Genomic DNA, 15,056 nt, shown 5'->3' on the forward strand with positions numbered 1-15,056 from the left:
CATGATCAGCGGATTTATCGGCGCTCTGGATCAATAACTGCTTATGTGCTGCTGCAGTCCCTCCTCCCGCCAGCAGGGGGAATCCTGCTCTCACATCAAACAGCGCAGGAACCCTCAATCTCTGCGCATGCTCACCGGAAGTAAACAAATCAGCATGGCGGCACGCTGCTTGGAAAGAAGCGATCGGCAGTATTGATGATAAACGTATCGATACAGTTATTGTCGCTGCTGAGGGGAGGAGTTGATCATCGATCAACTGATGGTTTAATCAGTCAGCTGCAGGATGGAAGCAGTGAGGAATCGACTGGCCGAGTGTTCACAGGAGGCTCACGGTGAGGCTCACAGAACCGATCCGAGCATTGATCACAGATAGGTGACAGCTTCGGCTCTGGGACTATTTCTTTTGCCACAGAAAGTAGATCCGACTCAGAGCGGCTCACAGCGCATGCTCGTTATCGGGCTGAATGTTTGATGTTTACCTGTTTGGTTGAATTACACATGTGACACACCTGCCCTGCTGTGAGGGGAGGGGTCATAAAACTACAGACTGTATATCCAGACCCACCCATCAGCAGATTAATAACTAACCTGGCCGTCTGCTTCCTGTCACGTGATGCCGTTGGTCTCTTAAACACACCTGACAACATGCAGATCCTTCCACTGCTGAGAGGCTGTGCAGAGGTCAGCGAAAGAAGTCTGGATGATTAAAAATGGAGGGCAGGGGCTGAGGTGGGGCCTCCTTTTGCAGGGCAGACTTTGCTGAGTGAGTGGGTAAGATGTGTTTTTCATTCGTTTCCATGGTTTCAGCTTAAATGTCGCTGTGGTGACCCTTGCTGTCCTTACTGGTCTGTGTCAGCTTGTGAACCTGGAATATCATGACCAACCACGTCGAGTGTGGGCGGGGCTTTAGAGTTCTCCAGACTGTCATTAGAGGTGTGATCATGTAGTTTTACCGAGCAAACAGGAAATAAGCTCACGTGATTATAATATGAATGACCAATGCTGACATCAGTGCCCCACCCACCCATGTATCTCAGGTGTTTGCTTATCAATCAGCATTGCTGATCACTGATTACTTTTCAGATCTGTACCTGAACCAATCGGTGCCCTACCTGGACGGGCCACCTGAGCCGCTGCAGTTCCACCGTGACTGGATCGCTCCAAACAAGCCCTGCATCATCCGCAACGCCTTCAGCCACTGGCCAGCCCTGGCCAAGTGGAGCCCTGACTATCTGAGGTAAGCAAGCCCCACTCACCCTTGTCACTATGGTAACAGGTCAGCTCCTAATAAATGAAGTCAGGATTAGTTCATCCAGATAAGAGAGAGATATTCTGTGGAGCTCGTGCATCATCATTTTCAGGCTCGAAGGCGCTCAGCTGTCCTCGTCAGGTGTAGATGTCACATGATTGTTTTTTTTCTCTGCAGGGAGAAGGTGGGGTCAAAGGTCATAAGCGTGGCAGTGACTCCAAATGGCTACGCCGACGCGGTAAATGGAGATCGATTTGTGATGCCTGAAGAGAGACAGATGAGCTTCTCCTCTGTTCTTGACATCATCGAGGGGAAGGTGAGACTGCACGCTGCTGTCCGAATGGCCCTGCATGAATGCCACCTTACTAATAAAGTTGTCTTGATTGAATGTGCAGGTGGACAAAGGGGGCGGAGTCTTCTATGTCCAGAAGCAGTGCTCCAACCTGCTGCAGGAGCTGCCCGAGCTCACTGCTGACGTACAGCCGCACATTGCCTGGATGAGCACGGCACTTGGTGAGCTGTTAGTCTGTCTGCGATGTTGACCAATCAGAGTGTCTCTCACAGATTTGCAGAATCCACAAACATCGCAGGAAGTCGAGAGCATCACAATCCAGTCTGTGAAAATGATGTGTGCGTGATGACGGTGATCTTCACAGGAAGCAGTTTCAGTGCGTTTCCTGTCAACTGGTCTCTCCATCTCCACCTTTGCGGAGAAAACAGGTCCAGCCGAACTCCATAATTAACCTCAGTGTGTGAAGAGGACTCTCCATTTACATGCACAAACTGGAGTCTATGAGATAGATATGATACAAACCACTGCAGCACAGTACCTGTAATACCTACAGCATGTTCTAATCGCTCTAATGGGATATTATGGTCGACAGTATCGAACGCTGCACTGAGGTCTAGCAGGACAAGCACAGAGATGAGTCCACTGTCAGAGGCCATAAGACGATCATTTGTAACCTTCACTAAGAAATTGAATTATTATGATATAACAATAATTATTGAATGAAATTAAAATCAATTATTAAATCAAAAAGCTCAGCGGAGCAGATCCAGCAGCTTCTGTTTTGATTAAAGAGGAAAATAAATCATCATGGTAGGGAAGGACCCCCCTCCCCGCTTTTGAATAACACACTGCCCTCCATGTTTCTCCTCCTGTCGTCCCTGCCGCAGTAACTGTGTGACCCAGAGGGGGACCCACCCCAGTTTGACCACCAGCTGATCTGACTGTTATCCTACTGTTTTCTCCTTTCAGGAAAGCTGCCGGACGCTGTGAACTTTTGGCTCGGAGAGGCGAACGCCATCACCTCCAGTGAGACCCACGCCTTGATCTCACTCTCTCACTCACACGCGAGTTGCGGCGTGGTGATGCTGATGCGTGTTTCTGTGTTTCAGTGCACAAAGATCACTACGAGAATCTTTACTGCGTCGTCTCTGGAGAGAAACACTTTGTTTTGATGCCGCCCACAGACCGCCCTTTCATCCCCTATGGTAACCATGGCAACCACCAAGTCTTCTCTACAGCAATAACCATCCACCTGTGGTAACCATGGTAACTATCTCCGCAGGTTTGTTCCAACCAGCCGTTTACCATCAGAGAGATGACGGCGAGTTCGAGGTCATCGATCAGAGCGACTCAGAGATGGTGCGTTCAGGTTTTCTTGTAAGGCTACATCCACACTAATGCGTCTTCGTTTGAAAACGCAACGTTTTCTCTCAGTCTTGGCCTCACTGAGACGCAGCATTTTGAAAACACGACAGAGCTGTCCCGTTGTAGTTGGACACAACGCAGACTTTCTAAAATCACTTTGTACATGCTGCATAGCTTTTCTTCAGTTCCTTTAATTCTCACTCAGTTTTGTGCAGGACTGGAACGTAAGTGTTTTCACAACCCTGTGAAAACAACTGAAAGTGTGGGCGCGGAACGTTTTCAGACGAAAATCACGTTTTCAAATCTATCCGGGCTAGTGTGGACGCAGCCTAAGTCTCAGCACCTCATTTCAAACCACACACCTCCATGACTCCCCCTCCCAGGTCCCATGGATCCCTCTGGACCCACTGAACCCGGACCTGGAGCGGTTCCCGCAGTACCGCCGGGCGCGGCCGCTCCACTGCAGCGTGAAGGCCGGAGAGATGCTGTACTTGCCGTCGCTGTGGTTCCACCACGTACAGCAGTCACACGGCTGCATCGCAGGTACCTGAACGTACCACGCTGTGTTTAACTTTACTTTGATCAATAATGGACAGACACGAGCAGATAATCGATCAGATAATCTCAGTGAGGCCTTCACACTAAACACATCCGCTCCCGTTTTGTCTGCAGTGAACTTCTGGTACGACATGGACTACGACATCAAGTACAACTACTTTCAACTGCTGGAGGCTCTGTGTGAGGTCACAAGGTCCACGTGACATCACAGCGACAGTGCCACATGGCCAATGAAGTTTTGTTTCTGTGGTGTTTGCAGGTCAAAGTTGGTCAGAAAATACATTTGACTAAAGCTCCTCTCCTTCATCGTTGGAGTCGTCATCAGCAGCCCAGCCATGGTTTCCCACGATTCTTTATTCACTTTGAGAATAAAATTTATTGTTCTGTCACTGAAAACTTCATCAATAACGTTCACCTGGCGTGGATTGATTCCACTTCCTGTTAGTGCCTTTGAACGAGCTGCGGATCAATAAAAATAAAAGTCAAACTTTCTCTTTGTGAATTTAACATTTGAATTACTGACAGTTTCTTTCCCTGAACGGCCGCTGCCTGCGGAGGTCGAGAAGTTAACGAAGGAAGGACCGACACAGACAGGAAACAATGAAAAAAGCTCTTTATTAAAGCACAGAAAAACGGAGCAGACAAACGACACACTCTAAAACTCTCAATCACCGACTCCACGCTCAAGGCCTCGATTCATCAATGATTATCAATCAGCTGATCGCACAGGAAACAAACACTCAAATGTAAACAAACAAGGTGCACAGAGAGGTCGTCGACCCCTGAAGCTCCACCCACTCACCCATCTCTCAGCCTCCATCAGTCAGGTGATCATCAGGAACCTCTGCATCTCAGAATCAAAAAGATGAAGCTTAATCAATAAGCCAATCAGCTGATCGATCAGTAAGAGGGTCAGATAAACCTGCAGAAAGTTCAGGAAGCCAAATTTTATTTTAAACAAGTCAAAACAAGGACCCGCCCACAATTATTCCTGAACAGCTGATTGATCAGCTGGGCCAATCAATCAGACATAATGATGATCAATAAACTTCTTCTACTGTGATAAAACAAAGTTTCTTTAAAAACTGGCGCATGACCTCAGAGGGAACATTGACCATGCAGCTGTTTTAGGCTCCGCCCCTGAGGGAGGGAGGTGGAAGAAAAGTTTAGCCATCCTGATTGGTGCAGACGTGGAGGTGTCGGGTGGATTTCCGTCATGGTTACAGACGTCCGACTAATAAAGTTTCATCTGTTTTAAGAAATATATATTTATAAGTTTCTGACAACAGGAAACGGGACAAGGGGGCGAGACGCGTGATGACCACCTGCTCTGCTCCCACCAGACGCTGCTCAGACGGACAGCTGCTGAGTCATATTTTTACTTTTCATCGCTTTGATGCTGCTATCAGATAACTCTGTGTGCCCTTATTTTGAAAGTTCAGCTGTTGCTAACCAGTTAGACCCACCCCTTCCTGTGTAAAAAAAAAAAAAAATCTAATTATCGGGTCATACATCTCTGCAAAAACATGAAGCAGTCTACTTAGCTTCTGTTTTCAAATTAAAAGTTGAAGGAAACCCACGGTTAGGACGTTTTTTTTCTGTTGGTGATCGTGATCAATAAAGTTCAGGATTTCAGGCCTTTTGACCAATCAATCCCTCTGAGATGCAAATTGTTTTTGTTATTATTTTGCATTATTTTGGAGGTACGGCTCCTGTTTGTAAAAATAAATGAATAAAGGCTGAATTTGAATAAATATTATCGATAACTCAGCCTCATCAATACGATGATCAGGAACCAGCCAGTGAGGAAGAGTCCTGGCTGAGACTCCTCCTCCAAACCTGATCACTGATCAGTGAGTGATATCGATCTGCAGATCAGGCTGTGGGGGGGAGGGGTGAGCAGCAGGCGGCGCCGCAAGGCCAGCGCTCCGTCAGACGCAGGGAGATGCTCAAACATCTAATCGATCAGCAATCAATAATCAGAATCAGTCACTACGTCTGCCGGAGCACCGATCTTTAACCTAAACATCATCCAGCTTAAAGTTCCATGGCTTTTTGATTTGTGGGCGTGGTATCCTGCGTGAAAGCGTTCTGATTGGACGCTGCTGACATCACACACAAAGAGCACAAACAGCCTCTGCCCGGCACACACTCACAATCAGTCGTCATGGTTACTCCTGCGGTAGATGGGCACATTAATGCTGTGGAACGCCGGGACCCAGCGGTTGTCATGGAGACCCACATTGCAGCCAGGCGTGTCCCTGCGGGCGCCATGGCAGCACATCCAGTACCCTGGGCCATACGGCAACGCCTGGCAGTACGGCTTGTGGTGCCAGCGGCACAGCGACACATCGCCGCGCCCGTAACGCTTCTTGCACTGCTTGCAGGTATCGTCACGGTAACGGGGGTCTGACACCCACAGCGAGTCAGCGGGCCGCACGCCGTAGTTCTCGATGATGAACTTGAAGTAACTGCAGGCGCACTTGAGCGCGGCAAGGCTCTGCGTCGGCAGCAGTAGGAAGATCTTGACGAGCAGGTGGTGCGGCAGCGCTGTCAGGTACGGCTGCGGCTCCAGCAGCTGCTGCAGCCGCTGACGCTTCTCAAGGAAGTCCTGCGACGCCGACGCACGCCACACCAGAGGCGCCGAGGCAGGGTTGCTAACTACGCCAGCATCCTCAGTTCCTCTCCTCCTAGTCTTCTCTGATTGGCTGTCAGTACTGCAGGGGGAGGGCTTAAAAGGTTGAAGCACATAGGTGGCTCTGTGGCATGGGGGGTGGTGTGCCGAGTGTGTGGGGGAGGGGGTGGAGTCTTCGCATTTCTCAGGTGTTGGAGACAAAAACAATAAGCCAGGCACAGGCTCCTCCTCCTCAGAGGGCGGGGCCTTAAGGTGAGTCTCTGTTACAGTGCGCTCCCTCTCCACACCTGCAGCCTCCTCCGACTTGACCAGCTCACCTGAAAGGGGCGTGGTCAAAGCTGAGGCCGGAAGACAGCCGACTGGTTCCCTGCTCAGACACTGAGCTGCAGGTGATGATGGTGACGCAGGCTGGCTGGGGGTGGAGCTGTGACCTGTGGCAGCGGCGAGCAGCACACGCCCCGCTGTCCTCCGCAGGCTGTTGCTACGTGACAGGTTGCCCTCTGCCCGCCGCCTAAGACATTTAGACTCTAGTCTCGCCACCATATCTGACACTCTGATGCTTTCTGGCTCCTCCCCCCTGTGCTCCGAGCCGTCCCTGAGCTTGGTGGGCGGGGCTCTGGAGAGCATGATAGTGGTGCAGCTCCTCTGGAGAGCGAGCACAGGTTTGGAGTCCAGCTGCTGCTCACTTACTCTCTGCTCCAGAAACGCCACCATGTCCACCACTGACACTTTCAGGTCCGCCTCCTCTGCTGTCCCCAGTTCGCCACCACACTGCTGACCGGAGTTCGGGCGCTGCGGAGCAGGTCTGAGGTCACAAGCACTCTGGTCTTGCTGAAGGTTTTGGGTGTTTCCGGACCGGCGGCGCCGTTTGGCGGTACAGTTTTCATCCCAGCTGCCCTTTGCCTTCACGGCTCGTGACAGCCCCGTCCCAACGCTGTAGTTGGTGCATGGTGCCGGCGCCCTGTCCCTGCTGTTCGCAGCACACTCGCCACCTCCGGCACTATCTTCTCGTCCCCTCTCTGAAACAAAGATGGCGATCTTCTCGCGGACGTGTCCGGGTTTGATGACGGTCCAGACATCCAGCGGCGTGTCGGCATCCTCAGCGGCAGTCTGGAACAGTTTGGGCGTGTTGTTCTCGCAGCCTGGCGGCAGCAGTGGGAAGTGCTGCAGGGTGGTGCCGGACTGCGTCTTGAGGCAGAGCGACGTCATGCTGCTTGTGATGGCGTTTGCTGGGCATCGCAGCGTGTTGGCGGAGATTACACTGAATGGGAAGCGGCTGCTGCTGCCATGGTTACCAGTGTACGTCCTGAGCAGCCCCCCCTGCTGGCTCACAAACAGACTGCTCCGCTGCGTCCCCGTCTGAACGCCGGACGCATCGAGACGCAGCTCTGAACGCACGAGCTTCGGGTAAGACTTCAGGTGCATGAAGGTCCTGTGGGGAGACAGAGAGGTCACATGATTAAAACCCAACCGAGATATTGACTTATCAAAATAAAAGACCCCAGGAAATTATCGACATGTTTGGCATTCAGATTTTCAAAATAAAAGTCAGATAGAGGTGTTTCCTGTGGGTGCGTCTCAGATCAGAGCAGGTCAGACTCTCTCCGAGGTGATTCTGAGATATTTCATCACCCGATCGTGGTGTAAACATTTCAACACGAGATCACGTCAGAGCTGATCTGAGGTCAGGCTTCCTCTCCTCCTCATGAAGAACGCCTTATTAGTCCGAGGGAGGGCCACACTGGTTTTACTGGAACACTTTACCTCTGCTCGTAAAACTGGGATGTGGAGGAGGCCCATGGACTTCCTGTTACTCAGGTGAAGGCGGCACCTTTTTGCCTCAGTAATGAACAAACTCATGTGTGTTTATGGTCAGCGCCCTGACAGACTGCAGCTCCTCTCGCGTCCACCGGGGGCTGCTGTAACTCTCCTCCTTCAAGCGAATAAGAAAAGCTTGTTGCTTATGTTTGGTGGTGGGGGACAGCTGATATGAAAGGGGGGGGGGAAGTCAGTTGCAGAGACCAAAAACACACATGTTCAGCTCCCTTTGATGTGCACACTGCCTCACTGTGGGCGTCACAGGAACTGCAGGTTTAAACCGGATAATTTGGATTTGTTTGTTCTTCGTTCTTCACTTGCCCTCCTCATGTTTCTTGACCACATGTACCGAGCATGTGCAGAAACGCATGTTTTTAACGTTTTGGGTGGTGGATGCCATCATGACGAAGGCTCGGTGAAGCAGCATTACCTCAGCGCTCGGCTGGGCCCGAGCCCGCAGACACGCCCGCACAGATGTGGAGGAAACCACGACAGCTTCATGCTCTCGGCTATCAGTCGCATGGACTCGCATGTGTGTGACGTGTTCAGGACACTGATTATGTTAATGATCGGTTATTGATTGGAGAGGACAAAACGATCTGTGCGCTCAGACACAGACAGAGTGAGAAACTTTGACTCTAATTTTGTCTGAATGTGTTTAATGAGTCATTTTACTTCACAGGGACTTTTTTTTTTTTAACCTCCTAGGACCTGCGTCCACATATGTGGACATCACATTTTGGGTTATTTAGACTAAAATACTCAATTTTGCTCTACAAGGGCCTGATATCCACTTACAAGGACATTATACTGCCACTGTTCTATCAACATTTTAAACGAATATCCTCATATGTGCCTCTGATTTTTCTTAGAAACAAAAATCAGGTTAAAAAAAACAAAAAAACCTTGTAATTCTTTGTTTTTACATTTATCGGGTCCCAATGAGCCCAAATATCAAAAAGAAATTAAAAATTAATTAATTAAATTTTAAAGTTAATTTAATGAGGATTTTTTTCTTTTTCAGTGATTTTATTCTGTTCATTTCATTTTTTGTGTTTATTGAACATTCGGGATAAATAAAGTCAATCTCACCCGGCGCTGATCATTACTTGTTTTCAGTGAAGCCATGTCACCTGGCCAACAGTCACATGACCGGCAGAGTTCCCTGTCACGCCTGCGTCTCAGCCGTTCAGGGTGAGACACAGGGTTTTAATAGTTTTGCAATTTTAATTAGTTTTTATTTTGATTTAGTTTTGACTTCAGATTTTCAATTTTATATCAGTTTTAATTAGTTTTTACCAATTGTTTGCTAGTTTAGTTTAGTTTTTATTTTTTTGAAAATCCTTAATTTCAGTTTAGTTTTGATTAGTTTCAGTTATAGTTTTAGTTGTTTGCAATAATTAAGTGTAACAAAATCGCAGTTTCATCATATCAGTCATTCTCTTCTGCTTATCCTTGGGTATGTTGCTATTCCAGCTACCATACCCTGCACAGGTCGCCTGTCTGTCGCAGGGCTAACACGCAGAGACAGACAACTCACATTCCCACCTATGGGTTCTTTAAATAAATAAATAAATAAATAAATAAATAAATAAATAAATAAATAAATAAATGCAGATGAACAACCATTGATACCAGGCAACTATAAAATGTATATCTTGGCCCCAATGAGACTATTAACTCTTGCACCACCGCGTGTTCGTAATTTTGGTTCAAGTGAATTGATAAACTTTTTGAAGGCAATTGACTCACATAGTTATGTAGATATCCCCGTCCTGTTGTCTCGGGATGCATCACGCTGCCTTGCCTGGGGTTAGCTTCTGTTTTCTGGGGATGAGGGTTGAGTGTGCTCCCTTACCTTCTCAAGGTAAGCTAGGTTAGTCTTCTTGTGTGAGCTTTTCAAGTGCACTTTAAGGTTTGTGGGATTTTTCCCTTTAGAAATGTCCCTCATAATTTGTCTCTTTCCACTACAAGACACTTGCTTTATCCAAAACACAGTCATACTCAAAGTAATCCCAAATTGGACTCTGGCGCTTTCTCCTGACTTTTCCTGACACGATTCTGCACGTGGACAGAGCAGCAACACAGAAACACTGGAAACTAAACTTCATTTTCACCCTTGACTATTGTAGGACACGCACACATCAATGAAAACTAAACACATTTTTGCTATAAATTCAGTTCATTTTAGTTAGTTTTCCTTTTTTTGTTTTTATTTCCGTTAACGAAAATGTTTTTTCACTTCTAGTTTTCGTTAACGATAATAACCTTGGTGAGACTAGACAGATTAAAGGAGCGCCATCAGGTTTACAGCTGTGAGTGAAGGAGGACCTTCCTGCTCCCCGACGGCCGTGTCAGGTTCTTTCTGGGAGAACATAGTCTTCCTCGGGCTCAGCTGAGGGAACACCGAGGTGTTCCCAGGCCAGCTGAGAGACATTATGTGTCCAACGCGTCCTCCCAGTAGGACATGTCTGAACCCCTCAGCTGGACTCATCTCTGAACTGAACCCGCACAGGTGACGAGACAACGCCCGCATTCATGAATTTAAAGCAGGATTTTAATACTGCAGCAGCAGCAGCATCGCCGTAAGAACAGCTTTCCCAGCAGATAAAAGCTGTTTTAAAGCCCATTATGAATAAAGTTGGCTTGGATAAACCCTGCAAATACCAGCCGGGCCGTGCAGACAGCTCCGTGTGAAGTGTCCCGCGTGCACAGAGCTTATACAACCTTGTGAAGCTTACAGAGGCAGGACGCACTCAGAGCTCTGGGTTTGCAGGATGACCTCAGTGATGATGTAACCCGTGAAAAAGGTGTGTTTGTACGAACACATCACAGTTACACAACCGTGCTCAGAAACAAAAAGCCCGTTTGAACACAGTAGCAGTGAAGTCGGCTCTCATCCAATCAGATGCGGATCCACAGCGAGACGAGCTAAGGTTTCTGAGCGAGAGGAGTTTGGTTTCCAGGCCGTCGGCACTGCGCCTGAGAACAATTAGGATTACACAAACCGCAGCAGGGCGGCCAATCAGAGCCAGGTATAAAACACACTGGGAGCACACGGAGGTCAGAGGTCACACGCATGCAGCGAGGGATGAGGCACAGCTGTGTCATCAGCAGCGTTTCTGAGGTATTCATGTCCTGGTCAGCTCTTTAGATTCAAAACAGCCGCCCAGTGGTGTTTCAAGATGGCTGCCGAGGTGGTGATGTGAACAAACTGATCCAGAATCAGAACCCGGAGCTCTGATCTGTCGCACAGCATCTTGGGAGTTGTATTCATGTGTTTCTCTGCGTCACTTTTACACAATGCTAACTGTGTTTACCTCCACTCTGTGTGCTGATTGGCCGGTGGTGGTGCTGGGGGGCGTGGTACTGGTTTGAGTGACAGCTCCGCTGATCCTTCAGCTTCACATTTCTCAGACGTTCGCCTTGACTCCTCCCACACAGGAAGCTAAACCAGGCGCTGTTTCTCCTGCGCCAAGGTCTCCAAAGGAGTCAGGATGTGACCGCACACACACACACACACCCTGCAGGAAAAAACAAGCACACACCAACACATCAGTGACTCACACACACACACACACCTGAGGTCACGGCCCAGGTGTATAATCCTCACACCGTAAGCAGCTTCATAATCATCAATATCTTCAAAATGAAATGAAAACATGTTCTACAACAGCTGGATCAGACATGCAGACTCAGACTGGGAGGACTGGGAGTGAACCAGCAGGGCCAGAAGTCAGTTTACGACACGCGGAGCAGCAGCGAGCTCACAGCCTGCAGGAAAAGCTCACCGTTCATCAGACAAACCTGCAGCTTGCGTCTATAGTGAGACACCAGCTCATGATACCTGACAGCCAATCAGCTGCCAGCTCTGTCCTCTCTGTCTATATAAGGAGCCGGTCACAGTGTGTTCAGTACACACACAGGCGCACAAACACAAGAGTGCGCACTGGTGTGCGTTTGTGCTGTTGAAGCAGGAAACTGTAAATATTTCAAAATAAAAGCTGACAGTTTAGTGACCAGCCGTTTCTCCTCACAGCTTCATAGCTGATTAATTCCCGCCACGTCTCCCAGCTGAGACGATCTGCAGGTGCTTCCTGCTCCCACAACAGGAAGAGTTCAGGAGAAACCTGAATGACATGGACCTGCTCACCTGCACAGGTGTGACAGGACTGCAGGTGTCCTGTAGCCTCACGTTTTCACCCCTTTCTGCTCAACACGTAAAAAAAGGACGGCAGGGATAGCTCAGTAGGTAGAGTGGGGGGCCCATGATCGGAAGGTGGGGGGTTTGATTCCCCTGAAGAGCTACCCTGAGGCATCCCTGAGCGAGGTACCATCTCTACACACTGCTCCCCGGGCGCCCAATGGCTGCCCACTGCTTCACTGAGTGAATGGGCTAAATGCAGAGAGGAATTTCCCCACGGGGATTAATAAAGTACACTTTGTTCTTTTTCTTTCTTGACTCTGTTCCTTCAAGCGTCAAAGATTATGATAAGAAATGATTACCGATCAGCTGATTGATTAACCACACACACACCGAGGAGCCCGAGCGGGGGATGGAGTGGAGGCATTTCCCTCCTCCCTCTCCTGAAACCACCTCCTGCTGCTGGATCTGCAGCTTCCTTCTCTTTTGTTTGACGTGAACCAGTCAGAGACATCCTGATCAGGATCAATACACAAGCCGAGTCAGTCTAAACAGGGATCATTTCAAAGCTTTGTTAATGCTAATGAGCCAGATGCTGACTCTGATTAAAGAACAGACAGCGAGCTTATGCTGGAGCACTGCAGGCCTCATTATTTACTGTGTTAACAGGAGATTATTGATTGTTTGGGGATTTTACGATGATACTGAAGTTTTTATATTCCACCTTCCCCTGATGGAACACTGATCCAGCAGCCTGAGGCCGTCAGGTCTGATCTGACACGGGCGAAAGTAAAGATAAACAAACACCAACATCTGCCTATGGTTTCATCTCTAAGACATGCTGCCGTCCACCGAGTGGCGTTCTAACTGTGTCCCAGCCTGTCCGACGCCTGTTCCCTTCAGGGTGAGCAGGAGCACTCAAGCACGTGACCTCATTTACATTTGTAACATTCATGATAATAATCTGTATGACATCTCCACAAAAAGTTGATTAGAATCCAAATAAATTGTGTCACACTGAAGATCTGTAACTCTGCAGTGTCCTGAGCCTTCAAATTAAAAGCTTCTTTAGATCAGTGATTAATCATTAGCATCTTTAGTGCTGAGTCACTGATCAGGAGCCTAAAACATTCTGTACAAATGACAGAGGTCTGTGTTTCAGGCCACTGATTCTTCTATTTACTTAACCAGGAAACCCCTGAGACTAAAGTCCATTTACAGCCAAGAAAGCACCACATTAACAGGTTATATGAGTGGTCAGGTTTAACACAAGCAGAGGAGGGAGCTGCTGAGGAACAAGGTCCTGATGGCTTCTCCAGCAGAGGCTCAAAGTCCTGTGAAGACCCCGAGGATCCTGAAGAGGAGCGAGTATCACAAAAACTGTGTTCACTCACATGCTGTGATCTCCACGGGCTGAAGACAGAGACACCAGCTGATAACGTCCACACACACACACACACACAGAGTGTTTGTGGGCTCTGACTCATCTCAGGGTGTGACAGAGTTTAGAGGAATGTGTGTTTCTAAAGTGATTTTATAATCATCATGAGGACATTAGACCCTGTGGGAGCTCAGTCTCAGATCAGACCGGGGCAGACTCGGGCCAAACCGACCGCCAGCTGCTGAGTCTGCACTCCGAGGCTAACAGCTAGCAGCTAACAGCCTGTAAACTTCCCACCCTCCTGGGCCTCCGCCCTGCTAACGGCGAACATTAATCGGTAACCCAGCTGGGAGCGGCTTGGAGCTCCGCCACACCCGCAGCCACACTCGGTAAACAAAGTGTCCTGCACAAGTGCGCTGTTTACAAACAAACAACCGAGCTACACGAAAACAAACTTCGCTGCCGCAGCGCTAGTTAGCATGCTACTAGCTGCAGCCGCTCGCTCTCATTAAACACCTGGCTAACTAGCTAGCGTCTGCAGCTAACTAGCGGGGAGCAGAGGAGGACGGAGCGGCACGTCGATACTCCAGAGGACACGGAGGAAGTTTGAGGAGACGCTGCGGGTGGAGATCGGATCGTTTCCACCCCCACACCGACACCCAGCAGCGGCCCCGAGCCGCGGACTCTCGGAGAGGAGAGGCCGCGGGTCGCACTGACCTGAAGGAGGAAGCTGAGTCCGTCCACTGGGGAGCTCCGCTGGCAGCGACCGCAGACGGTGCAGTCCTCCGGTCCGGGGTGTCCTGACTGTCCGTAGCCCAGCTGCTGTCGGTGCCTTCGCTTCGCCGGTGCGTGGACCCACTTTTAAACTGTTTAACGCTTAAACGCAGCACGGAGGTGCGCGCTCCTCACCTAACTACATAGTAAAGCTCCCGATCGAGCACGCGCACGTCAACCTGCGGCTGTGCGTAATGACGTAGCAGTCCTAGCCTGAGCATCAACAACATGTAGGTTCGGTTTTAGCGACACCCAGAGGGCCGACACGCTTCATCAGTATGGACGATGATGGCTCAACGGCACGAAGGCAAGAAGGTCCCGGGTTTGAATCCGAGCAGGGTTCCAGGTCTGTGCTAAGCACCTCACAAGAACGGACTTTACACTTTACGTGTTGAGACTGAAAAGCCACGGAGTTCACCCGAAATAACCCAAAAGACTAAAGGTGTACATCCACAGAGACAGCAGGTCAGCTGATCACAGCCTGCACACCAACACAATCCTCTGCAGCTCTCAGTAGAAATGATCGTTAGTTTGATTGTTTTCCCCACACGGAATCATTACACTGATCTTCGGGTTCCCCACCCACTGACTCCACAGTCCACTGTGCACAGTCTGTTTAGGTGTGGAGGGAAGTCACACTGTGTAATCTTGACAACAGAAACTCGTTATTTTTTAATTCTCTGTCAGTGCGGGTTCCTACATAACAGATTCAAACTGAGTTCATACAGAATTACATTGGATTAATATTTGCATTTTCATGTACTAATTTTGTTTCATACAGCACGAGGTTCAGTTTCCTTTGTAACTGTAGACTTGTCCTTCAAGGAGCTACTTGTTACT

The 15,056-nt window shown here is 49.0% G+C and overlaps 2 protein-coding genes across 4 annotated transcripts; one reads left to right on the top strand and one right to left on the bottom strand.

Moving 5' to 3' along the window:
* Positions 1 to 110: 110 nt before the first annotated feature.
* On the top strand, positions 111 to 3,927 carry jmjd7 (jumonji domain containing 7). Its single transcript, XM_085390924.1, has 9 exons — positions 111 to 332; positions 1,084 to 1,237; positions 1,427 to 1,565; positions 1,645 to 1,762; positions 2,511 to 2,567; positions 2,651 to 2,746; positions 2,824 to 2,900; positions 3,290 to 3,449; positions 3,579 to 3,927. The coding sequence occupies exons 1-9, from the start codon at positions 284 to 286 to the stop codon at positions 3,665 to 3,667; spliced, it is 939 nt and encodes a 312-aa protein (XP_085247050.1). The 5' UTR covers positions 111 to 283; the 3' UTR covers positions 3,668 to 3,927.
* A 15-nt stretch (positions 3,928 to 3,942) lies between these two features.
* On the bottom strand, positions 3,943 to 14,363 carry fbxo34 (F-box protein 34). 3 transcript variants are annotated; one of them, XM_085390923.1, is made up of 4 exons: positions 14,160 to 14,363; positions 11,238 to 11,441; positions 5,621 to 7,531; positions 3,943 to 4,386 (listed from the first exon to the last, which is right to left on the bottom strand). In XM_085390923.1, exon 3 carries the CDS (start codon positions 7,522 to 7,524, stop codon positions 5,623 to 5,625), a length of 1,902 nt encoding a protein of 633 aa, XP_085247049.1. In that variant the 5' UTR covers positions 7,525 to 7,531; positions 11,238 to 11,441; positions 14,160 to 14,363; the 3' UTR covers positions 3,943 to 4,386; positions 5,621 to 5,622. The 3 variants fall into 3 exon arrangements, with proteins under 3 accessions (XP_085247049.1, XP_085247047.1, XP_085247048.1); XM_085390921.1 differs by lacking the exon at positions 3,943 to 4,386 and having other exon boundaries at positions 4,715 to 7,531; positions 14,160 to 14,362; XM_085390922.1 differs by lacking the exons at positions 3,943 to 4,386; positions 11,238 to 11,441 and having other exon boundaries at positions 4,715 to 7,531.
* Positions 14,364 to 15,056: the final 693 nt, after the last annotated feature.

The sequence above is a fragment of the Rhamphochromis longiceps genome, linkage group LG19 (assembly GCF_057381845.1).
Source record: "Rhamphochromis longiceps isolate RC_006_pf linkage group LG19, R_longiceps_female_GT1.1, whole genome shotgun sequence".
In the NCBI taxonomy this organism is placed as follows: Eukaryota; Metazoa; Chordata; class Actinopteri; order Cichliformes; family Cichlidae; genus Rhamphochromis; species Rhamphochromis longiceps.

What these genes read in the sequence shown, in the direction of transcription:
- jmjd7 (XM_085390924.1), top strand. Translation starts at nt 284, where the DNA reads ATGGAAGCAGTGAGGAATCGACTGGCCGAGTGTTCACAGGAGGCTCAC. An exon ending in GTGTTCACAGGAGGCTCACG is followed by an intron (nt 333 to 1,083) that starts GTGAGGCTCACA and finishes ATTACTTTTCAG; the next exon opens with ATCTGTACCTGAACCAATCG. An exon ending in GGCGAACGCCATCACCTCCA is followed by an intron (nt 2,568 to 2,650) that starts GTGAGACCCACG and finishes TCTGTGTTTCAG; the next exon opens with TGCACAAAGATCACTACGAG.
- fbxo34 (XM_085390923.1), bottom strand. Translation starts at nt 7,524, where the DNA reads ATGCACCTGAAGTCTTACCCGAAGCTCGTGCGTTCAGAGCTGCGTCTC.